Genomic DNA, 23325 nt, shown 5'->3' on the forward strand with positions numbered 1-23325 from the left:
TGTATGATAATAGTCTGAGACCAGGCACGGTCGTGTACCAGCTTTCGAATGGTCAAAGATGAGTTTCGCTTTTAACTGCGTTATGGAGGCTTTCATTTGAACTTTTCTGGACGACTAAACTTTTCGACGACTAGATAGCCCCGTTGTCCTCTATTATGCCACACATTCCCAATTATTCTCGTCCTTGTAGCTCCCTTTCCCGTTGAAAACGTTGCGTGTAGGCCAGCGGCAATGCTTGCGTTTGTAGTCGACGCCGGCGCTTCTCGTATTGTTGACAAAGGCAGTTCCGGTGATGTGCTCAGGGGCAATCCCCTCCTCTACCCAACGGACCATGGCCATCAGGACGTTCTCTTCCGGATCATAGCTAGCCAAGTTCTTGGCTTGGTTGCCAATATTAACAGCACCAGGGCCACCACTGCAGTGAGCCATTCCGGAAATACGGAAGAAACGATAGAAATCGTCCAACTCTGCCGGGGTCTGCCCCATTGTCTGCGAAACGTGCTCGTAGTACCTTGGGGAGTTCTCACTGGAGATGATCCCGTCCACGAGGCCGTGATAATGAAGGATTTTACCACCACGCTGTTGGAATGTTGACAAGTCACCATCCCAGGTCTCGATGTTGAAGAGGTTCATGCTCGAAGACCTGACGTAGTCTTCAGAGGTTATGGTAGCCGGGTCCCAGTTAGGATCGTTCAAGATTGCGTACTTGAACCAGTCAGTAGAGTTGAACGGCTGGCCGCTGAAATAGACATCCGAGGCGCCCGTCATCTCGGCTCCGGGTTGCATACGCGGGTAGACCAGACTGCCAGATGCGTCGATCAGAGGAGAGTAGATGCCGCGAAGGGTTTCAACTTGTTTCTGAGTGAGGCAACCGGCTGTCTGGTTGCTGGACACGCCGCAGAGGAGGCTTTCAGGGTTGTAATCGCAGAGGTCCGGGGACTCAAGCAAGCCATCCTTCGCACCGTCGAGTTCGTCGCACTGGTTCAAGATGTCATTGTGAATGGTGGGCCACATAGACATGGGAATGAAGGTATCAGCGCCCTGCTGGCCAGTGAGGGGGAGGAAGTGGCAGCTCCATGAGGTGAGGTTGTTGAAAGACAAAGCAGGGGCGCCAGCTACAATGCCATCGAAATTGTGAGGAAAAGCTTGCGCTTGCTTGAAGCCTTGACGTCCACCAGTCGAGCAGCCCAGGTAGTAACTCTTGGTATGTGGCCTGTTGTAGAAGGCCTTTGTGACATCTTTGCCGACTACGACGCCAGTAGTAAGTGCGCGGTACGCGAAGTCTTCGATGACATCGGGATTGTTCATGAAAGAGGCTCCGCTCATGCCGTCGTGACCATTGTTGGTGGCCACGGCAGCAAACCCAAGAGAGGACGCGTAGTCAAGGTCCTCGTACTGGATGCAACCGCCGAGTGCGCCATTGCCAGTGCTGAGAAAACGACCGGTCCAGTTCTCGGGCAGCCATGCCTCGAATTTGATCCCGGACCGAACTGAAGTCGCGATGCGCGCAGTGACACGGCAGAGATTTGCCGTGACATTCTGGGAGGGACGGGTGCAGGTGGGATCCGAGCCGGGGAATTGAAGGGTAGTTCCGGCGGGAATGTACTCAGTGGCTGTGGTATTTGCGCCAGGGATCTGCAAAGAACTTGCGAATTGTGAACATTGTTGCTCAAAGGTGACATTATTAGCCTTGGCCAGGGGTCCAACAGCTCTGGCGCCGGGTGCTAGAGCACCAAGAAGCACCAGCGGCAGCATATTGGGAGACGGGCCAAGATTTGAAAAGAACGAATAAGTGAGTGACTGGATTAACGAGATGTAAAGTGTAAATTATTGCAGAACTAATATTGCGAGAAGTCAGCATATACATAATTTCGCGGAGTGGGATGGGACACCGAGCGACGCATCACTTCTATGGGTCTTATTCTACGACAGGTGTAGTATTCCACATGGTCCATCGATATCACTGCTATATAAGTCGTCAAAGATTTGTCAGACCATGTTAGTTGAACACCCAATGGGTGCCTTAGCACGGTAATGTGGATCGTGGAGACTGGTCGGACAACCCGCAATGGTTCATATCATCAGACCCCTTTCGAGCAGCTAGCCGATATACTCCCCCGGTAGAGACGCCTTCTCCCACTCTTGTTTCCGGGTATGGTGCAAGGATACTTCCCCGCGATATGGGTCAAAAATGCTACGAAAATCCGCCTCTACTTCAATATTACCTAATCATAGGGGTAAACTCGGCGCAGGACTCCATATATGTTCAAGTTACGTTACAGCGGAGATACAGAAAGCGGCAGTCATCCACGTAAACAGTTCGTGTCTCCTCATATAATGGCAAGGAGACCCTTACTTTGTTCTCGACGCTCGGGGCATGAGCACTGATATTACGCCAAGCAGTCTATGGAAGTGGGTGCTTAAACGTTTTGACGGCTGACAGCGCGGTTATTTTTCTGAATACCACATCCAGGGGGATCTGCCACCCAGAACTTGGCAGTTAGGATTTCCAGGTCTGACAACCCAGTAGGACAGGTAAAACGTATTTCCGTTCAGGCAGCTCCGTGCATGAATGTGCTTGGCATATTAAGGGGCATTCCGGCTGCAGAACCGATCTCCAGGTGGCTGACATCTGGGGTACCCTTGCCAGGTGCTGAATCATAAACGGACGTATCCGACCCTCGTAATGCTACCCTTATATCCTGGCTGTGATCATTTGTTTGTTTCGAACTCATCCGCCACACCCAGCAACGAGTGGGCGGATTTTCCTCCCATCCCAGCTGTGCTGCTGATTGAAAGGATAAGCTACGTGCTGCAACCAGCCCCTTTAGAATCGCACGGGACGGGCAAATATGGGTAAGCCGAGCGAGTGCCGAGTATGTTGTGCCATATATCTATTTGGTGAAAGCAAAGGAACAATAGTCATTTATAAACGAGAACGTTTCGATGTCAGTCTCCATCAACTAACTGCCTTGAGCCCAAGATACTTACTTGTCTCACTTTTTCCGCTTGAGATTTCATCTCATCAAAGGCCTTTCTTTTAACGAAGATTTCGGCGCCCATAACTCTCGGGATGAAATTGTTGACAATTGGCATGGATTTTGCCGTGACTGGAAAGCTGATGTCTATGGACGTTGGTTTTGCGGCCCCTGTCAGAAACGTAGTTGTCCAAAGATGCTTACGCAAAAGGCCGGTTCTGCTAACATTTGGTCAGCCAAGGCTTCCGTTGAAGTGCACCTCCCATCGAGGTAGGTAAGCAAGGCAGACTTGCGCCTGTCGACCAATAAACCCTTCCATCATCCGGAGCAAACCCCGCCGTAGGTAGAGTCGTAGAACATAAGCCGAGCGGGGTGAGCTTCTTGTAAGTACTATAGTCACCGGCCCACTCCAACATCTTCAAGCTTTGATAAGTAGTGTAGGTATCTCACCTGGAAGATGCTGTGCGGCGACTGCCAACGCGTGTTTGAGCAGAAGGCGGAACACGGCCACGGTGGCCGCTGGTTTGCTGAATCGAATTGGAGCACGTCTCTTGCCGCCATCCAAGCCCACGGCGCTACGTGCGTTGCCTGCCACGCCGTTATGCGTGGACTCCGAGAAGCCGACTTAGAGCTCGAGGATGATCGACCCTTGAGCTTGAGAGGCATTCTTTTTAGCCCCGGAACGCACGACGGCCTCTTCGAGTCAATGCCGTACGCGACTTTTGACGTCTCGGACGCAGCATCTCAGAAACACCTCTATTGCCCCTGTATACTTTTGGAGCAGGTCGATGGCCAAGGTATGATGCTTCAGTGGCTTTCAATTTCCCCATCGGCTTATTTTATTCTTGTGTTATAGAGAAACAGAGCCTTTTCGCACCGGTGGAAAGCACGAGCACCGGTTCGCTCGGGACACAACGTTTTATAACATCCTGTCTCGAACATTGCCTGGCCAACCATGAAGTCTGTAGAGCGTCCAGAGCCCAAGAGGCCTGGTTTCCGACCCGGCTGATTGAAATCGAGGGGCCCAATGCTAGACTGATCGTTACCAAGGAGACCCCGCCCAAGGGTCCGTATATATCGCTCAGCCACTGCTGGGGCGGCGCTGACATCATCAAATGCACCGAAAAGACCTTGCCTGAGCTCCGAAAGGGGGTTCGGGCTTCAGACCTTCCCGCAACCTTCCGAGATGCCCTCAGCGCCACCCGGTCCCTCGGACTGGCTTACATCTGGATCGATTCTCTGTGTATTGTCCAAGACTCCCCCTCTGACTGGGCTGCCGAATCCAAGACGATGCTCAACGTCTACCAGCACAGTATCCTGAATCTCGCCGCCACCCAGTCCCGCAACAGCCATACCGGCCTCTTCGTCCACCGCACGCCGGGGAGTCTGCTTTCTGGCCCGTTCCCCATCTCCAACGGTGCTCTCAGCGGCTCCTTCATCGCCGTCGAAGCCGCGCTGGACGAGCCGTACTGGACTGCTGCGGTGGACAATGCCCCGCTCAACACCCGTGGCTGGGTCCTGCAGGAGCGTGTCATCTCACCCCGCGTAGCTCATTTCACCTCGGACCAGGTCATCTGGGACTGCGCCGAGCTCACCGCAGCTGAGACGGTGCCCTCGGGCGCGCAGGCGATGCCACGCATGGTCCCGTTGGGTATCGGGCCGAAGCGCGGATCGAGCCTGCTGAAGGTGCCGCCAGAGCAGGACCGGGCCCTCGGCCAGTGGGGAACGATTGTGAAAGCGTATTCTCAGTGCCACTTGACAGTCCCCTCGGACAAGGTCGTTGCCCTCTCCGGCGTGGTGGATTACTTGAGGCTCAAGTTAAGAGACAAATTCTATGCAGGTCTCTGGAGGGCGCAGATGGAGATGCAGCTCTGCTGGATAGTGGTGGGGTCGAGCGCGGCGAAGCGGAACGCCTCTGCGCCATCGTGGTCGTGGATGAGCGTCGACTGCGCCGTCGACACACCGCAGCATCACCAGTACGATCGTTATGTCGTCAGGCTTCTTGCGAAGGTCGTCGATGTCGATGAGACAGCCGAGACCGACAACAAAGGTAGCATCTGGCTCCGCGGCGTGCTGAGCCCCGTTACACTTGAGGCCCAACCTCAACCTCGGCTAATCGGTCCTGGAATGGAGCATCTGGTTGATCTGTCACTGGACACGGCCGATGCCGTCGATGCAGCAGGTGCTCTGTTCTTTGTTCCCGTATTCGATGTGCAGGGACCGGACACCGGAGTGATGCACCAGCGGTTTTCCGAGCTCAGGGGCCTGCTTCTGGAGGAGTTGGATAAAGAGGCGGGTAGATACTTGCGACGTGGGCATGTCTTCGCTTCAGCACGGCCAGACATGAACAGCAAGCAGTTCCCAGAAAGCTGCCTAGCTTTCCTCCAAGCTGTTGAACAGAACCTGCCCCGATCTTCCGAAGGGAATACAACGACTAGTCGTCTAATTTCGATCACATGATACGGCTTGAGTAGAATTGTGAAAGAAATGAGGGCCAACGCGAATGGTTGTGCTATGAGAAACTTTGGTTAGGATATCTACGAAGAAAGCCAACGTAGAGGCCGGGCGACTCGAGCACAACGTGCACAGTGTGTTTCCTCTAGAAATGAGCCAATTCAAGTGCATTATTCCAATCTGCAAACAACGGAGAGCTTTGCAGGAAATGAGGTATAACAGAAAGCTGTCATTATGAAGTTTAGTCATTAAGTAATTACAATATATCCTTTTATGGGGACTTAGTCCATGCGGTCTTTGCTTCTCGATCGTAGGCCACCTTCTGTGTTGGCAGAGCCATTCAAGTTGCTGTGCGAGGTCTTCGAAGATTGCGACCCGATTTCCACGACACTCATGTCCGAGCGAACGTTGAACGTCCGGCCTCTCCAGTTCACTGTCGAACCGCAGAACACAGCCCAGGTCCAGATGGGCATGGCAAGAAACTCTCTGCCGATCCAAGCAGGCAACCACTCCAAGAACGACCTCGGAGGGGCCCCGCTAGGCGTCGCGGTGCCTCTGGCAAATTTGGGGGTATTTTCGTCGACTTCCATGGTATGGCCGGCGTGAAGACGGTTGTAGGTAAACCAGTCACACACCATCCAGATGGTCACAAATGCCAGCCAGTACAGGCCCGTGGCACTCCACGTCTGTGCGGTGCCAAAGATATCGTGAAACCAGGGAAGGGTGGTGACAGCGAAAGCAAAGTAGGCGCAGCACAACAGTGACTCAACACCGGGCTCAACCAGCGTGGCGGCAAGAACCGTCCACTTACGTGCACGAAGCCAGCGGGCGCGACGCGCAAAATATGCTTGCACAGACATGCCGGCCATTGGCTGGACGGCGAGGTCACCCATGACTAGGCCGTGGTTCTTCATGCCGGGAAATTTGGACCGCCACAGCAAGTCTCCGATCAGATGATCCTCGCAGATGTATTCGGAGAAGTAGTCAATTCCCCTCGGCAGGTTCTTGTCGGAGGGCAAGATGGGGTTTTGTGACGGGTCCGTCACAATGTCCAGATGAGATTTGCGGAACATGTTGCTCTTGCCGACGGCGCAAGGAGCAACGCCCACGGTATTGATGGCGCTGTAGAACTTGGCGTGGCTCGTGGCCATGAACATCTCGTCGAGGCGACCGCCGCCTTGGTTCTTGACGTAGTCGAGCAGAGAGGAGGTGTGGCCTGGGCTTCTGATTTGCGAGGAGCTTCCCTCCGAAGACAATAGTGAGTGTGCTTCCGTCGAGATGCTTCGGGGAGAGACTGTGTCAACAACAATCGGAAGGAGATGAACAAACTTGTAGGGCTTGACTCGGCTTCCACCGGGCCCGTATCCCAAAAGCTTGTCCACCATGCGCCCGGCGACACCCTTGGCAACCCAGACATTGCAGTCCATAACCCAGATTATATCGCCTTTGGCTTCCCGGTATGCTCGACTGATGTTCCTGATCTTCGGGTTGGGCCCGAGATTGTCGACGTGGCCACCGCTGCCGTGTAGCAGGGGGTCCTCCTCCTCAACCAGCACTTGCGCATCGAAGCCTGGGAAGTCTTTGACCAGTTGCACCAAGACAGGGTACGCCGGGTCACTCTGGTCGGCCACGCATAGGCGGATCGTCAGCTTGTCGCGTGGGTAGTCTTGTCGGAACGAAGATGCGATGCAGTCGTAGAGACCATACTCGAGGCCTTTTACAGGACGGATGATGGTGATGTGCGGCACATCTTGCTTCTTGAGCGAAGGGGAGATGGCTGGCTTTAGACGCGAAGAGTACGAGAAGATGCTAGGCAGGGTCAGTTTTGGTCAGCGAGGGGCTGGTATCATGCTGACATTCTAATAATACCAATGGATTGGACGATGTAAACGAAAGTGCTCCAGCCAGCGCAGACAACAGCAATGGCTTGCACCGCTGAGGACCAGTCTGCCATGGCGTCTAGGTGCGAGATGGGCGTGTGGAAAAGCAAGATGAGACCCAAGACAGAGTTGTTAGCTACTGTCAGACGCCATGGGAGGGAGAAAAAGCCGTCAGCAGGATGTAGGCATGACAAAAAAAAATCTCGCCACAAGACGGTCCCAAAAGCAAATTGGGTTATCTCGGAAGCGGACGAGGGCGAGGGATCACTGTCAGAAAGTCGGTAGGACCGGAAAGGAAAGTCGCGTGGCATAGAAATCCCACAAGCCCCACCACGATTGACTGGACGAAGCTCGAAATTACATATATGCACTAGCCACAGGGTGGAGCTTATGCGACGAGTTGGGGTCTCTGATGTGGCTGATTCGGACCTATTTTCAGCCGCACCCGTCTCATCTGTCTCCACCCGAGTTATTCCGGACGGAAGGCGCATCCTGGGAAGAGGAAGAGTCAGACGGCGGGGGGAGGAAGCGAGCTATGGATACGGCGGAGACCTTTTTCTACGTTGAAATTTTCTGCACAGAGCCAACAGAAAGCGTCCTTCTTCTTCCCTCCAACCACACGCGTCTGCCGCACAGGATCAAGCTACGTCGAAAAAGTGAGGTGATTTTTTCGGCTTGAATGGCCCAATTGACGGGTGATCTGTCGGTCAGACGGGTGGAAAACTCCTCAAACAAGTAAGTCGCTGCCCGTCTCTCTCTGTCGGTTTCTTCCCTTCGTCCCTGGTGGTGGTAGCCGATGGGCATGGCTCTTGTTCTTTTTTGCCGCAATCTTCGGTTGCGACTAGAGAGAAAAATCCTGCTTGCTCTTCCGCTCTTTTCCGCCTGCTGTTTACTATGATGACACCAATTACCCATTTGTGCGAAGAGGCGTCTTCATTGAACCTCGATGATGCCACAAATATAGACTACAACGGTATCTGATGTAAACATGGAAAATCATTTTCTCTAATGTTGCGAGGCTTTTGCAATGGACTCTCAAGCTAACCATTGCTCCAAAGACAGACATGACATGCTAGCACAATGTCGCAAACTAAGAGTACGGCTCTGCCGACTGCGCAGGTCATGACGCCTGATGCTTCACGGAGCGCCTCGGGCTCCACGACAACGCCGCGGCCGAAGGGCCTGCCGTTGTACAAGATCTACGAGTTGCCTGCTCCCATACGGACCTTTCCGCTCCCTAGCTTCTACCCGAATAATCCAATTTCTCTTTTACATGTTCTGTTTGCATGGACGAAACAATCCTTGTTCCCACCGCCTGCTGAGCCGTCCACTGTGCACGAGGGTATCTGGTCCCCGGAATCCAAATCTGTCAACATCACCGACGAAAAGTCCATGCGCGCGCTGTGGGAACAAGGGTTCTACGGCAAGGGCAACTTAAGTAGGAGTGAACCCAACTGGCTGAAGCGCGAGCAGGTTAGGCGCGGGCTGGTGCCGGGCCAGGTCAGCGAGCTGGTGACGGCCAGCAGACGTGAAGAGCGAAAGCAGATGAAGTGGGAGAGGGCCAAGTCCGAACAAGAGGCCATCAGACAGTTACGGATCCGAGAAGCACAACTAGCCGCTCAAGTGGCATCCGCTGATACAGTAAAACCGTCAACTTGGGCTGCTGAGGCCGAAGAGCCCTCACCAAAGCTCCTATCCAACCATGTCCCTGCCCGAAAAACGTCGACGGACGCGGAACCCGTGCCTGAATCAACGTTTCCACTGCCTAAATCCGAGCTTGCGGCCAACGCCGTACAGACAGACGTACCTGAAGTACCTCAAGACGCCCACCAAATCACGTTCCGCGCCGAACCTGAGGTCCTTGATCTGTCCGTTGAAGACGATGCACCTACAAGCAATGAGACTACCGCTCGATTGATCAATGGGGTGTCATCGTCGCACAACACGTCTGCAAGCATTACTGCAGCCCATTCGGCGCCCCAGCAAAATCTCGAAGCAGACATCAGTTCCGCCAAGATCGTCAAGCCCAGTGACTTCCTGCAATCAAGAGAGGAAGCCTCGCCTACTGTTCAATCAGTAATCGTCCCCAAGACAGTCAATAAACTACCCACACCAGTTGCATTGGCCCGGGCTCCTGTTGGGCCGAGGGAACTTCTTACTCTCCCCAACTCCCACGCCTTCGTGGCCATCGTTGAGCAAGCCAAGGATGTCTCGGAGAGCGTCGATGCTGTGATCGACCCCAAGGTCGTTCTTCAACCTTCAGCCACCAATGGCGATTCTGTGCCGTCGGCCTCGGCTACTGTATCTCCCGTCGGGCCGTTGGAGTTGCTGTCTTTACCTAACGCGAGCACACCGCTCATCAACGGGACATCGGCTGAAGCCACCAACACTTTTGATACCTCCCCTACAGAAAGCTCTCCGACTGGGTCGCAGAAGCTGTCAACGATCCATGAGGATACTAGTTTCAGTGAATCGGAGAGTAGAAACCGCGCAGGATCTGGGCACCTGATCAACGATCTGGTCGACGGCGACAAAGCGGTCCATCTGAACGGGTTGAACGGAGTAGCGAAGGCGGCGGTTGCCTCCACCTCTACCGAAATTCCGTTGACGCCGAAGTCCGGCAAGCGCCGTAAGAGCGTTCGCTTCTCGCCCAAGGTTGAGTCGACCACTTTCGAACACTCCGACCCTCCCAGTCCCAGCCTGGCCATGTTCAATGGAACCAACGGAAAGGCAGCACCGCCTGCTAATGGCACTTCGCTCGGACCTGGTGTCCTGGAGACGGGTACCAAAGACATTGCAAAATCTGATAACAGCAACCGGCTCGAGCCCATGACCGAAAGCGAGGCCGTGACTACCGAGATTGTCAACAAGGAGCACCTCCAGCTTACCTCTGAGGAAGCCTTCTTCCTCTCGTTCGGAATGGGTGCCCTCCGAGTCATCGACCCTGCCACGAAGGCGCCGATTCCGACCCCCGAGCTCTTCAACCTGTTCCGGTCGTATTCCTACTTCCCCTCGCGGGCCGTCGGAGAGCTCCAACCAGACGACGGGTTCCTGGTCAATTACGCTGTATACCACCATTTCCGCTCGCTGGGATGGGTTCCCCGAGCCGGCATCAAGTTTGGCGTGGACTGGATGCTCTACGCCAGAGGGCCCGTGTTCGACCACGCAGAGTTCGGCGCCATCATCCTGCCGTCCTACTCGGACCAGTGGTGGAAGGAGAGCGACCGCCGGCTGCCGCGCAAGACGTGGCACTGGCTCCACGGCATCGTGCGCGTCCTGTCGCATGTCCAGAAAAGCCTGGTCCTGGTGTACGTCGACGTCCCGCCGCCTCCCCAGTTCGACGAGGCGATGAAGAAGGGTCCTGCGGAGGTGTTCAAGCTATATAAGATCCGCGAGGTCATGGTCAAACGGTGGTCTAGCAACCGCAACAGATGATTGGTTTCCCCGTTAAGGCTCAAGGCGGCGTTGCAAAGGACATGAGAGACGAATTCTTATACAAGCAAGGGATGCTTGGAGTGTATTGGGCTTAGGGCTGCGCCCACGCAGGGATGGGACGAGTGTATACGAGTACTTGCAAGTTTGATGATGTTGGCAAGTACCAACGGGAGACGCTACCTTGTATGAGTAAAAAACGGGAAACTCGGGAAGACGGCATCTTTGGCTCGCGCCGCGCCGTGGAGATCTTACTACACTAGAATACCCCCCAAATGTACGATGATGACGAAGCAACCTGTCTTTTTTGAGACCCTCGAAGACAAACAATACGCTAAGCACGCACAAATCTACCTGAGTTCTCGCTTCAGGGACGTCCATGGCCATGCCTATATCCTGCCGGTACCTGGTAGGCCTGCCTACCTTCACGTCCTACTCGGACGGAGTGCAACGGCGAATCCCATTCCAGGGCTGGCCAGGCCAAAGCTGCGATGCCCATACGAGCTCGACTTGGAAGGCCCATGAACAAATGCATTGGCTCTCGCCGGCTAGCCCGGAAACCCGCGATCTCCAAGAGATCTGACCGGGTTTAGTGCCGTCCGCTTGCCAGTGTCGGTGATGGCACCAAATAGGGCGCGATAGATAGACAGTCCGCCCGGACCTCTTGTCCTCAAAAATGATGCAATACTCCCAGCGCAAGACAAAGCTGAAATGCTCGGAGATTCGCTGGAGCATTCGTCCACTTTTTGTTTGACATGTTCCCCTCCCCTCCCAAAAAAGCTTGGTCTCGTTCGGGGTCCTGACAAGGGAGGGGGAGAGAGGAATTGAATTGGCGGGGAAATGTGGTCTGATCTAGGTTTACTCGACCTCAACCTCGTCCCCATTGACGGAAGAAATCGAGCTCACTACCGAGAGTGGCAAGTGATCTGTCGACCAGCACCCAGTATCATCCCGGACCTGTCAGGGATTAAGCATCGCTTGGTAGAACGTGCAGTGTAATTCATTACAGCCTCCTCGTGGAACCACTCTTCCGGGAAACTTGGCTGACTCGGTTTTACAAGGGGGAGGGAACGACGCAGGGTTTAATTAGCCAGTTGTTTTTTGCAGGTTGTATAAAAGGGACCTGCAAAGATGGTTCTCGTCTACGAAGATGGACGGCCGGTGCGACGCGCGGTCTCGTCTTCCCCAGCTCCAGCTTCAGCCTTAGCTTCACGACCTTCGCCACCGGGCTCTCAGCAGGCACCACCGAAAGTGCAAGACGGGCCCGTTGACGACAGCGAACTGAGCGCGATGAAGCCTCAATCCCTGCTATCGGCGGCGGCGGCGGCGGCGGCGGCCCTGCTGCCGCCGGCTTTTGCGACGGCAACTCCCGCAGACAAGAGGGCCGACGCGGTGAAGCCGCCGGCCTTCTTCCTCGCCGGCGACTCGACGACGGCGGTGCAATCGACGGGCGGCGGCGGCTGGGGCAACGGGTTCCTCGGCTTCCTGAAGGAGCCGGCGTTCGGCACGAACTACGGTCGCAACGGGCGGACGACGGTGGACTACGTCACCATGGGCTACTGGGACACAGTCAAGGGTGCCGTCAAGGCCAACACGGGCGATTTTGACGTTTACGTGACGATCCAGGTTCGTCGGTTCCCCTCTAAACCTTTCTCTGTCTTCCGTCTCCATCTCGAAGCGCGGTGCTGACGCCCCCCCCGTCCGCAGTTCGGCCACAACGACCAGAAGCCCGAGAAGAACATCTCGCTCGGCCAGTACCAGACCAACCTAGCCAACCTCGCCGGGGAGATCAAGGCGCTCGGTGCGACGCCCATCCTCGTCACGCCCCTCACCCGGCGCAGCTTCGACTCGGCGGGCGTGGTGACCAACAATCTGGCCAACGAGCGCGAGCGGACGATTGCGGCGGCGGCGGCGGCCGGGGCGACGTACGTCGACCTCAACCTCAACAGCCGCAAGTACGTGCAGGCCGTCGGCGAGGTCAAGGCGCACTCGTACAACCTCGCGCCGGGGGACAACACGCACCTAAACGACGAGGGCAGCGTCGTGTTCGGGCGCCTTGTAGCGGACCTGCTGCTGCGGGAGGAGCCGCAGCTGGCGCAGTGGTTCACGCCGGACGAGGCGCTGAGCGACGAGATCTGGAAGGCGATCGACAGTTCGCCCGTGTAGGGTGGGGACAAAGGTGTCGAAGGGGATGTTTGGTGATGTAGGCTGAGTGTAGCGCCGGTCTGTTTCACTGTTCAACTACCCTTGCCAGTATTCCTCGGGTGTCTTTCCGATATGGTGAGCGATTGCATGGCGTTCAACTCCGGGTCCGAGTCGATGGGTTTGCTGGGAGTCTCGTATGTTGGAGTAACGATGGACAATCGGTCCGTCGCCCTCGATTAACGTATCAGTGTCAACCCCGAAATCTTTCAACAATGTTCCACCTCGAGAGTTATTCAATAGTAGCTCTGTCTGCTTGGAGGATACAACCGCCTCAGCCGCAGGCAAGACCGGGTATTGGGGCTGTATGGCGGGGTTCACGAGGGAAAAACAGAAAACGGAAGGCGCATATTGCCTAAGCTAACAGTTCCAAAGCCTCAACGTCCATGTGAAGGAGGCTAAGCCACACCGCATGAGATTCCCGTCGTCCGGCTGGGCCACCGGGCGGAGGGAAGGAGGTCACGGGGGCCGCGGACTTGGTGCGGGGGTCGAGTTGCGGCAGTGTCATGTGAAATCGCATCACTGCCAAGGGGTTCGTCTTGCTCGGTCAAAATTCATGGGCAAATAGCTGATGGACGTACCGGGGCTTTGCTGGCATGTCGAGAGGTGCTTTCAGTGAAAATGCTGGCGATCTTAACCATGTAATTTCGAGACACATGAGAGCTTGGTTAACATGGGAAAAAGATGTGCGCGTGTGGCAGCACGGATGAGACAGGACGGGATGAGGTGGGGTGAGAAACAGAAGAGGATGAAAATGCATGTGAAAAAGAAGACGAAAAAAAAAAAAAAAAAACGGATGAAGGCACAGTCTCAAGCTACCTACCCCGCACCGTCCCAGTTTAGCTCCTGCATAGATACTACCTACCCAGCACGTTAAGTACTTTACATACTAGATTAGTATACAAAGTACATGTGCCGTCCTACCGAGGCTCGTCCCCTCCTGGCAGGGTCCCCTGCCTGTCACTAAACTCTGGGAGCTCCCGTCCCGCTGCCAACCGGAGAGGAGGGAGGGAAGCTCTTGGGACATCGGACTAAACAAACCCTTGTCACCATTGTCTTGTAGTCCTTATTGATCGTACCTACGCCTTAATCGGATCAATGCCCCCCTCGCATCTCCCCCCCGGACAACTTAAATCTCCCCTTGTTCGACTCTCCGCGAGATAATGAAGCCTTATCGGAGCTAAACATCCCCTCGTCTTCTTCAGCTTTCTCTTTGTTCGTCGCTGTAACGGCTTCCCAGCAGCTGTCGCAGACTACTTGATCCCGTCTTCTTTCAGCAGGCAGTAAGCCCTCTCCCGAGTACTTACTTCGATCCTTCATATCCGCCTCGGTCATGGCCCCGACAACTGCGCTTCGCCCTGTGGTGCGCGCGGCGGGGTTCCTCAGATCTGCCATGAGGCCGTCTCTATCTTCCCGCCTCCCCGGCCGACAAAACACCCCACGCATCCCCTTGGCATGTGTACACACAACCTCCCCCAAGCCCCAAGAAGCCGCCGCGCTCCGCCAAACCGAAGTTTCCCAGCCCGCGGAACCGTCTATCAACGACCTTCGCCGCTCGCCGCGCGCGCTGCGCTATGAGACCCCGGCGCAGGACTCCCATCTCCTCCACATCGTCGACGCGAGCACGGGCAAGCCCGCGGCCGTCTTCGACGCCGCCTGGCTCCGCGACCGCTGCCCATGCCCGCACTGCGTCAGCCCGTCCTCGGGTAACAAGTCCTTCGCCACCACCGAGATCCCGCGCGACATCGCCTTCTCGCAGGTCCGGACGCTGGCCGACGGCGCCGTCCAGATCCGCTGGGCCAACGACATCCCGCGCGCAGCTGCCATCGACCACGTCTCCGTCTTCCCCGCAACGGGCGAGGACGCCCTCGGCGCCATGGCCCTCGAGAAGCCCGTCCTCTTCGCCCGCCACGACTGGGCGCCCGACCGCGTGCCCAGGTTCGGCTGGACGACCGAGACCCTGACCCCGCGCCTCCTGCGGATCCGCTACGACGACTTCGTCGCCGGCGGCGCCCACTTCCGAGACACCGTCCTCTCGCTGTCTCAGATCGGCCTCGTCTTCCTCACCGGCATGCCACAGACTGAGACGGCGGTCGCCGACGTGGCCCTCAGGTTCGGCGCCGTCAAGGAGACGTTCTACGGCCGCACCTGGGACGTCATCTCCAAGCCCGACGCCGAGAACGTCGCCTACACCTCGTCCTACCTGGGCCTGCACTCCGACATGCTCTACCTCGACTCGCCGCCCCGCATCCAGCTGCTGCACTGCCTCGAGAACTCGTGCTCCGGCGGCGAGTCCATCTTCAGCGACGCCTTCCACGCCGTCAGCCGCCTCCGCGACGCCCGCCCCGACCACTACGACGCCCTCTGCGCCGTCCCCGTCCCCTACCACTACAGCAAGAATGGCTTCTTCTACCGCCAGGCCCGCCCCGTCGTCAGCCACGCCGAGGACCCCGACCTCCGCGAGGTATGGTGGTCGCCGCCCTTCCAGGCCCCCTTCCCCGTCCACGAGACCGCCGCCCGGGCCGCCGCCTGGCCGCGGTGGCTCGACGCCGCGCGCGCCTTCCAGGCCGTCCTCGAAGACCCGGCCAGCGTCTACCAGCACAAGCTGCGGCCCGGCGAGTGCGTCCTCTTCGACAACCGGCGCGTGCTGCACGGCCGCCGCGCCTTCGACACGGGGAGCGGTCGCCGTTGGCTCAAGGGCACCTACGTCGCGGACGAGGACTTTAGGAGCACCCTGCGAGCCATCCCGCGGGCTGGAAATTAGCCCCTCCTGTTTCGAGGGCGAAATGGAGTCGCTCTAAATTCACCTTCATGCTATTCAAGTACCACTATATTTTGGGCTATGATACCCACGATGTGCTCCTTAATTTCTGGGTTACACGACGATGATGCTTGAACACTCCAACGAGGTCACGAGGGGGGTCAGCCGGACGGGAGGGCCATAGCGGGCCACACGCCCGGCCGATTTCGAAGCCGAATTTTGTTGGACCGCAGTCCAGGATGGACGTCTTCGCACTAGAATTAACACTTGCTGTTGTTTGCAGCCACGATAGGATACCAATAATGATGATCTACTGGGCAAGGCACCCAAGCTCCCGTGCCCCCTGTGTAAATAAAACCGGACGCCATGCAATCGATGAGAACAGTGGACAGACCCCGTACGAGGCCCCAACTTTCCACATTTTTGGTTCATAGAAAAAGAAGAAGAAAAAATATGTCCCATGAGCCCTCCCCAAAACGCCCTTGTCATCAAGACTCTTTTTGCCCGGAATCGAATCTGTGATTTAAATGGAACCCTGCTCTCTCCCCCCGGGTTCCCCGCGCGCCGGGCCTACGAGTCCCACTTCTTGGCCTCGACGCCCTCGGGGGGCACAGTTTCGACCTTGCGGCTCTTGACGTCGTCCCAGTCGGTGCTGAGGGCGGTGCCGTTGCTCTCGGTGAAGCTCTTCATCATGGCGCGCTGCTGCTCGGGCGTGGCCCCCTTGTAGAGCGTCTTGAAGAAGGCGTTGATGTCGCGCTCGTCCTCGTCGTCGGCGCCCTCGAGCTTGTCCCAGTTCTTGGGGCCCGACTTGGACGAGGTCGGGTACGCCGGGGCGGCGGACTTCTGGGCTGCAGGTGCTGAAGGCTCGGCGGGCGTCGGAGCCGGCGCCGCAGCCTTGGGCGCGGCGGGCGCGGTCCCTTGGGAGCGCTGGAGGGTGGGCCACTTCCCTGCCTCGAGCTTCTTGAGGGAGAACTCGACCTTGTTCGCGGTGACGGTATGCTTGGAGCCCGCCGGGTCGATTTGGCCCCAGAGGGGGATCGTGTACCAGGGTTCGTGGCCGGGAATGTGCGTCATGCGGATCTGCAATCAGGCAAAAAAAAAAAAAAGTCAGTATGCCGGCTCTCGGTGACAGCATTTCGGTTCGAGGGGGATAGGGGGCCATACCTCTTGGTCATCATACTCAACTTTGAACTCGTCCTTGGGGATGTTCTTGGCGAACACCGACACCGACATGGTGGCGTTGCTCTGGAAGAAGTCGACGCGCACATCCTTCTTGACTTCTGGCTTCTGGGCAGCCGCCGCAGCGGCGGCCTGGACCTCCTCCTTGGTGATCTCTTCCTCATCGTCCTCCTCGGGCGCGTCCAGCGAGACGCCCGGATCGTACTTGACCGTCACCTTCCTCTTCTCGTCGTCCTGGGCGAGCTTCTCCAACCCGGAGAGGATCTGCAGGCGCAGGGCACAGATCGAGTTCCACAGCGCACCGTACTTACTTGTGGCCGGGTCCTCGGTCGCGCGCACGGCCGTTATCTCGTCCGTCAGCTCCTTCTTGGTGGTGATCGCGAAGCCGCGGGCGTCGACCTTGGGCTCCTTCCACTCGGGCAGGGACATAGTCTTGCCCTCGGCCAGGCGTTGGGCCCAGGTGGCGCAGGCGTCGGCGTTGGCGGGCTCGCCGAGGCGGAGGTGGGCGACGGCACGGCGGTACTGGGCGTCGGTGATGAAGGCGCGGTTGCCGCGGGCGGCGGCGGCGGCGTAAGCGAGCTCGGCATCGCGGAGGGCGCGGCGGTAGTCCTTGGTGCCGATGTAGGCCTTAGACCGGCCGATGAGCCACTTGGGCGACTTGGTCGACTTGAGGGCTGTCGAGAGCTTCTCTATGGCGAGGGGCCAGTCCTTGGCCTCGACGGCGTCCATGCCCGCCTGGCCGGCCGTGTATTCAGACATGATTGGGCGGGTATGTACCTGAGCGGGGCTAATGCGATTAGCGGTGATGCTTATCGTGTGCTGGAAAGAGTCAGTCGTAGCTTGGGGAAAGCGTTGCTGCGAAAATCGAGTGGTGTCTTGAGGTTGGGAAGTGACCAAACGGAGGAGACTAAACAGCGGACTGTGACGCAGCTGCGGGTTGAAGGTTCGGACTGTTCTGGAAGCTGTGGTGGGGCAACCGCCTATCGCCTTCTCTTTCTGCCCGCCCCCCCCCAGCTGTGGGTCACTCCGCACCCCCCGTCTCACCGCCTTCTTTATCAAGCACAAAGCCCGACAGACGGACCTTCATGTCGGAAACTCGTGAAAGACAGGACACCACAGGAAACCACGGGGGCGGTAATGATGGTCCACATCTACTTGGCCTTGGTGGATTGGCCTTGAACTTCAGGTCATAGCGATTACAAAACCAATCTTCTACAACTAGGACAACCCAAACGCAGACAGACCTATCCTGGCATTCATGGCAAATAGACCACTGACTGACCACCATGACCAATGCAGTAAATATACCCAGATTTGGTTCTCTGTCTTTTTTTTTCTGCTGTTCTTCTCTGCTGTTCTTCAAAAAAAGAAAATTCGCATCTCTCATTAATATAAGTAAGTATATTACGGACATGTAGTCGAAATCTAGGAAGCAAGACGGTCTGGGTCTTATTCATCTTCCTTCTCGCTGATGCCAGGGGTCATCTTCTCGTCGGGGTATTTGCGGGCAAACATGCCGAGCGCCTTGATGGGGAAGGTGAACTTGTAGTTGGGGTAAGCGATCGTGCAGCTATTATTGAAAACGCCCTCCATGGTCTCCTGAAGCCACTCGCCGTTGGCCTGCTGGCGGTCCATGAGAAATTGGATTCCCTTGCGGAGAGGCTCCATGTGGGAATATTCAGCCTCCATGAGGCCGATAAGGGCCCATGCCGTCTGTACGACCAAGGACCCTTTGGGGTGTTCGTGGTATTGCATCGTCTCGCACGCCTATTGCTATCAGTCAAGCCCGTTCTAGGCGGCTTTTGCGGGGATCCTACCTTGTAACTCTCAGACCAGCCACCATCCTCTCTTTGCTTGGAGACGAGGAACTCGCATCCTCGCTTGGAGACCTTGCTAGTCTCGTAGGTGTCTCCCACGCTTGCCAAGCTTTCCAAGGCGAACATGCCGGCATAGGTGAAGCAGATGCCCCAGCTGCCGTACCACGAACCGTCAATGTTCTGGTGGGACCGAATCCAGTTGACGGCACGCTTGATGAAGATACGGATGTCGTCCTGTCGGTAATCGGGCCAGTACTTCTGGAAGAGCGACAGGGCTGTGACGCAGGCGGTCGTGCACTCTGGGTAGTCGTACTCGATCATGATGTGGCCAAAGACCTCGGCGGCGTTGAGCATTTCCATGTACTCGCCGCCGCGTCGTCTTTCGTAGGAACCCACACCCCCAGTCTCGTTCTGGTACAGCAGAATGGAGTCGACGGCATCAAAGATGCGCTGGTCCTCGAGGAGTTGAGGATAGCCTTCTGTCTTTTGCAGCATTATGACGGACTTGAGCGCCTCGGATGTGCAGTCGCTCACGGCGTAGCCCTGATCCCGGTTACTGAACGGCCAGCCACCCTTGCGCTGCTCGCGGTAGCACTTCTCCATGTCCTTGCAATCCTCGCGAATCTGCTGCCTGTCAAGGAACCCGAAAGCCCTCTCGAGCATCGGGCGCCACCTGTCGTCGGTCTCGAGGCCAGTCGCTACAACGGACTGGATCATAAAAGACGTGTCCCAGCACTGGACGCCGTTCGTTCCGTTGCTAAGCATGCCCTCAGCATTGACCCACAGCGAGTCCATGATCCTCTCGGCGTGTCTGCGGACGGCATAGGATCCGGGTCCGTCCCGGATGTAGCAAACAACGTGGTTCATGGGGCCGTTGACGGGTGCCAGTCCTAGATAGTCCGTGTTGGCGTCTTCCATGTCGATCAACTCGCTGGTCCATGCCTCGGCCTTCTCCTTGATATAGTTGGTTCGGAGATATGGACTCCATATATTGACCAGGAGCCAGTTGACCGTGTTGAGAAGCCATGTTTTGGGGTAGTAGTTGTCACCCGGCGCGATGCTGTTGCGGTGCGCCTTCCAGTTGATGGACGCCCAGTCTTCGGGAAACAACTCCTTCTTGAGCGATCGAATCAGGTCCGTCTCCTCGCAGCTCCAGCGCCTCGAATAAATATAGGACATGGGCAAGAAGACTTGGCGGATGTGAACCCACCATCGCTCTGGATGAATAGGCACCCATTTGGGCAGCAGCCAGAGTTCCGCGGGGACCGGGTTGACAATGTCCCAGTCCACGAGGCCCAAGACGGCGAGCCACCACTTGCCCCAATGGGGTGCCTGGGTGGCGCCCCCGAGTTCGTGTAGTCTCGCTCTGGCCTTGACCATGATGGGCTCGTCCGCATCGACGCCGACAAGTCGCAGGGTCGTGTAGTTCAGAGAGGTGCCAAATACGGTGCTGATGCCTTCGGTGTGGAGGCCCCAGCCGCCCAGCTCGGGGTGGGCCCGCGCGAAAAGGTAGTTCTTGATCTCGGTCGCGAAGGCAGACGAGATAGGCGTCTTGGTGGCATACCAGGCGATGACGGCGCTGGGCAGAAGGAACATGGGTCCGCCGTACTCGCATCCCCAGTCGCCGTAGGGCAGTTGTAGCTTCTCTATGAATTCCAGGCCATTGCGGGAGGCGTCGAGAGGGCTCTTGGGTTCGGGGAGGATTGGAAGGTCCTGTGTATGCGAGGATGGTCAGTAATGAGAGGAACAAGAAACACAAGTCACGGTACGTGAGCCTAGAGTGAGCTGACCAGGGGAAGACCCAAGTAGTACTTGTCGGCATAGGTCTGGGGCCAGTTCTTCGCAGCCTCGTCATCGTCGTCCAAGTACTGCCATGTGTGCCGTCCATCCTCATCCTTCATGCGCCATCTCGTGCGATCGGTCTTTGCGTCGATACGGGGTTTCTTGGGCCATTCTTGTTCGGCAATGGCCTCAGCGACGCGCTTGCGAGACTGGACCGAGTCGGCCTGAAGAGTGCTATTGCTCGAGGCGAGAGACGAGGCTTTGTCGACAACCATGCTGCTATGCCGTTGTCGCTCTGGACGAGAATGCGCGGGAGGAGCGTTGTCGAGAGACGAGTCCGAGGTCTCAGGCCGTACCAGAAGGTGGAGGCCAAAGTGCGTTTATGAATTGGCCAGTCCAGTCAAGACGCAGTCCCGTGCCCCCTTGCGTACCTCTTCGAGGCGGTGTCCAGATTCCAAAAAAACGCTGGCGACAAGCTGCATATGGGCGGGAGAAACCCACCACACCCTTGCACAGCGCCCCTATCTAGATTACCTAGGTACGTACCTATCCCATTGGAGAGATGTGATTAGCTAAAACCTATCGGAACACGAACTAGGTACAGACGCACCACTATTTGCAATTTCGAAGTCGAGCTACACAGAAGTTTTGCCATTTGCCAAGCCGACCCCAGTTCCATTGAGTTGTAACCTTTCACACTGGTGGAATAAGGTAGATTGACGAAGACCCTTACAGCTTTTAAATATTGAGTTTAGGGGTTTCGGATGGTCGAAGCTTATAGGCACTTGCCGATAAGATAAGCGACCTCTGAAGGGAGCACCGTCTGGCACCCATCGTTTTCCTGAGGCAGGTACCTACAGCTACAGGTACGTAGGTACCCGTGGGCGATCCGATCCTTCCAAAAGTCCCAGTCCAAGACAAGAACTGATCAGCGCTGAGCAACCAACGGTTCATTTGTCAATGGGGCTTCGATGTGGGACCGACTTGCCCACCTCCAAGTTCGGCGCCAGTGTAATTCTCCTGATCGTGACATCTCTCCAGGTCCAAGCCGAGAAGACACATCACCGCAGCGTACGGGGCGTCTTGTATCTGTCCTTTTACGCACACCGCGGGCTCTTCGGACCACGTTCTCTATGGACTATGCTACATCTCCGATGATCAACGGCCGCCAGCAGGGCCGACTAACACCCGACCTCAGTCATTCAAGCAACGTGGTGACCATCCCTGATCATGATCCTCAGCAGAATACCACAGGGGCTGCCATCGCCAAGCTGGAAGACATTCTCGTCGCCGTCCGAGAGTCACTGTCTAGAAATGAAGAGATGTCTATTCCCTACAGATCTCGCCCCTCTTCGGCTAGTCGATCAGCAGCCGACCAAGCCCGCTCTCGAACTCCCCGGTCTGCTGTTCGCTTTCCTGGCCGGACGGTCCACGAAGCCACCAAGTTCAGTGCGTGAGTGGGCATTTTAGAGGTAACGGTCTTCTGACATTTCTATCATGTAGGCCGATTGATGCGGATCCTCCAAATGTCTCTCTGCGCCCTCATGGCAGGCCGCACCATCACCAAGAGGTTTGTCATCGCTACCCTTCCGTTTGCTTGCTTCCCGCGTTGCTAAAGGCAAGAGGGCCTAGGAACATCTACTATCAAGATGAGGATCTTTTCAAGAAGCAAAGCGTCGTCGACAATCTCGTTGATGATCTAGCCTACACCCTCGGGCTTGGTCGGGAGGACCTTGGTATCGTAGGTAGGCCCCATGCCGCCGATAATTAGTACTTTCTCACTCTGAGAATAGGTTGCTACTGGTAAAGGCTTGGTCGCAGGTCCGATTCTGATTCGTGCAAAGACCCATCACGCTTTCAATTCGTCCTCGGAGGCGCCACCCAATCTCGACGCATCTTCGAGCGCAGCCGTACGATTGCCGGGTGGTGCCATACTTTGTGTGGGTAGATTTACTAACGAGTTTTCAGGGGGTCCTCATACCTCCGGCAAGGGACATCTCCCAGATTGACTTCGGCCACGCGCGATGGGTGCTAGTCATTGAAAAAGACGCAAGACCCCATACCCTTCTTCTCCCGGACCCCCTCTGACTTTCAAAGGCAACGTTTCGTACGCTGGCCGCCGCTAGATACTGGGAGACATCTACCTGCGGAAGCGGCATTCTTGTCACGGTGTGTAGATCCTGCTGGGTTCAGCTCAACTTCGATTAGTAGGCCCCCTCTTCTAACACTCAAATCAGGGCAAAGGCTATCCAGACTTGCTCACCAAGCAATTCCTCCACCTCATCCATGACGTGAAGCCAGAGCTTCCAATCATGGCCCTTGTGGACTACGATTCGGATGGCATTGCCATCATGCGCTGTTACAGCCATGGCTCGCGTGGCCATGCACACGAAAGAAACACAGTCGTCTCCAGCATTTCATGGCTCGGCATCAAGAGCGGCGACCTTGCCCCTCAATCGGGCCTGCTCTACTCCCAAGTACAGGTCCTTGCTGGCAGCCAAAGATCACCTAGAACGAGCCTGTTCGAGCACTCGAGCTCTCTGACAAAAAAGGATAGGAAATCAGCTGCCAGGATTATCATGGAGATTGGAGAAGACGGCGCTGATTGCGACATTATGTGCAGACGGGAGCTGCAGGTGATGTTGTTTCTGAGTATCAAGGCCGAGATTCAAGCCGTGGATGACGCCGGTGACATGTCGAGTTGGCTTGACAGAAACATGGGGGATCACTTATTCACTAATTAGAGCCGCCCGGATGGTTTTGGCTCCCGGTAAGATACTGGTTGGCCCATTTAGTGCAGACTTCACTTTGGCTGGCACGTCGCTCTGATTCACCTAAAC

General features: G+C 56.5%; 9 protein-coding genes across 9 annotated transcripts; 5 read left to right on the forward strand and 4 right to left on the reverse strand.

The window, feature by feature from the left end:
- Positions 1-153: 153 nt before the first annotated feature.
- On the reverse strand, positions 154-1755 carry LY79DRAFT_575020 (tannase and feruloyl esterase; the record flags this gene model as incomplete). The annotated part of the gene is made up of 1 exon (XM_060559662.1): positions 154-1755. One exon carries the CDS (start codon positions 1753-1755, stop codon positions 154-156), a length of 1602 nt encoding a protein of 533 aa, XP_060419876.1.
- Positions 1756-3289: 1534 nt separating this feature from the next.
- On the forward strand, positions 3290-5576 carry LY79DRAFT_137408 (heterokaryon incompatibility protein-domain-containing protein). The gene is made up of 2 exons (XM_060550922.1): positions 3290-3775; positions 3835-5576. The coding sequence occupies exons 1-2, from the start codon at positions 3436-3438 to the stop codon at positions 5436-5438; spliced, it is 1944 nt and encodes a 647-aa protein (XP_060419877.1). The 5' UTR covers positions 3290-3435; the 3' UTR covers positions 5439-5576.
- Positions 5577-5713: 137 nt separating this feature from the next.
- Positions 5714-7386, reverse strand: LY79DRAFT_575022 (ceramide glucosyltransferase; the record flags this gene model as incomplete). The annotated part of the gene is made up of 2 exons (XM_060559663.1): positions 5714-7241; positions 7289-7386. 2 exons carry the CDS (start codon positions 7384-7386, stop codon positions 5714-5716), a joined length of 1626 nt encoding a protein of 541 aa, XP_060419878.1.
- Positions 7387-7934: 548 nt separating this feature from the next.
- LY79DRAFT_137506 (tRNA intron endonuclease) lies at positions 7935-10753 on the forward strand. The gene is made up of 2 exons (XM_060550923.1): positions 7935-8047; positions 8375-10753. The coding sequence occupies exon 2, from the start codon at positions 8393-8395 to the stop codon at positions 10745-10747; it is 2355 nt and encodes a 784-aa protein (XP_060419879.1). The 5' UTR covers positions 7935-8047; positions 8375-8392; the 3' UTR covers positions 10748-10753.
- Positions 10754-12034: 1281 nt separating this feature from the next.
- Positions 12035-12910, forward strand: LY79DRAFT_575024 (GDSL-like Lipase/Acylhydrolase; the record flags this gene model as incomplete). Its single annotated transcript, XM_060559664.1, has 2 exons — positions 12035-12370; positions 12452-12910. 2 exons carry the CDS (start codon positions 12035-12037, stop codon positions 12908-12910), a joined length of 795 nt encoding a protein of 264 aa, XP_060419880.1.
- A 1429-nt stretch (positions 12911-14339) lies between these two features.
- On the forward strand, positions 14340-15710 carry LY79DRAFT_504789 (TfdA family taurine catabolism dioxygenase TauD; the record flags this gene model as incomplete). Its single annotated transcript, XM_060553543.1, has 1 exon — positions 14340-15710. The coding sequence occupies one exon, from the start codon at positions 14340-14342 to the stop codon at positions 15708-15710; it is 1371 nt and encodes a 456-aa protein (XP_060419881.1).
- Positions 15711-16277: 567 nt separating this feature from the next.
- Positions 16278-17645, reverse strand: LY79DRAFT_575026 (CS domain-containing protein; the record flags this gene model as incomplete). Its single annotated transcript, XM_060559665.1, has 2 exons — positions 16278-16787; positions 16872-17645. The coding sequence occupies 2 exons, from the start codon at positions 17643-17645 to the stop codon at positions 16278-16280; spliced, it is 1284 nt and encodes a 427-aa protein (XP_060419882.1).
- Positions 17646-17997: 352 nt separating this feature from the next.
- LY79DRAFT_621884 (squalene/oxidosqualene cyclase) lies at positions 17998-20952 on the reverse strand. The gene is made up of 3 exons (XM_060562063.1): positions 20494-20952; positions 18704-20416; positions 17998-18653 (listed from the first exon to the last, which is right to left on the reverse strand). The coding sequence occupies exons 1-3, from the start codon at positions 20758-20760 to the stop codon at positions 18336-18338; spliced, it is 2298 nt and encodes a 765-aa protein (XP_060419883.1). The 5' UTR covers positions 20761-20952; the 3' UTR covers positions 17998-18335.
- Positions 20953-21618: 666 nt separating this feature from the next.
- On the forward strand, positions 21619-23229 carry LY79DRAFT_586085 (type IIB DNA topoisomerase; the record flags this gene model as incomplete). The annotated part of the gene is made up of 7 exons (XM_060560580.1): positions 21619-21934; positions 21989-22055; positions 22118-22226; positions 22279-22395; positions 22454-22519; positions 22583-22654; positions 22723-23229. The coding sequence occupies 7 exons, from the start codon at positions 21619-21621 to the stop codon at positions 23227-23229; spliced, it is 1254 nt and encodes a 417-aa protein (XP_060419884.1).
- Between the last annotated feature and the right edge of the window lie 96 nt (positions 23230-23325).

The sequence above is a fragment of the Colletotrichum navitas genome (assembly GCF_030913465.1).
Source record: "Colletotrichum navitas strain CBS 125086 chromosome Unknown LY79scaffold_2, whole genome shotgun sequence".
Lineage (NCBI taxonomy): Eukaryota > Fungi > Ascomycota > Sordariomycetes > Glomerellales > Glomerellaceae > Colletotrichum > Colletotrichum navitas.

What these genes read in the sequence shown, in the direction of transcription:
- LY79DRAFT_137408 (XM_060550922.1), top strand. Translation starts at nt 3,436, where the DNA reads ATGCTGTGCGGCGACTGCCAACGCGTGTTTGAGCAGAAGGCGGAACAC. An exon ending in GGAGCAGGTCGATGGCCAAG is followed by an intron (nt 3,776 to 3,834) that starts GTATGATGCTTC and finishes CTTGTGTTATAG; the next exon opens with AGAAACAGAGCCTTTTCGCA.
- LY79DRAFT_137506 (XM_060550923.1), top strand. Translation starts at nt 8,393, where the DNA reads ATGTCGCAAACTAAGAGTACGGCTCTGCCGACTGCGCAGGTCATGACG.
- LY79DRAFT_621884 (XM_060562063.1), bottom strand. Translation starts at nt 20,760, where the DNA reads ATGGTTGTCGACAAAGCCTCGTCTCTCGCCTCGAGCAATAGCACTCTT. An exon ending in ACTACTTGGGTCTTCCCCTG is followed by an intron (nt 20,417 to 20,493) that starts GTCAGCTCACTC and finishes TCGCATACACAG; the next exon opens with GACCTTCCAATCCTCCCCGA. An exon ending in GCTGGTCTGAGAGTTACAAG is followed by an intron (nt 18,654 to 18,703) that starts GTAGGATCCCCG and finishes TGATAGCAATAG; the next exon opens with GCGTGCGAGACGATGCAATA.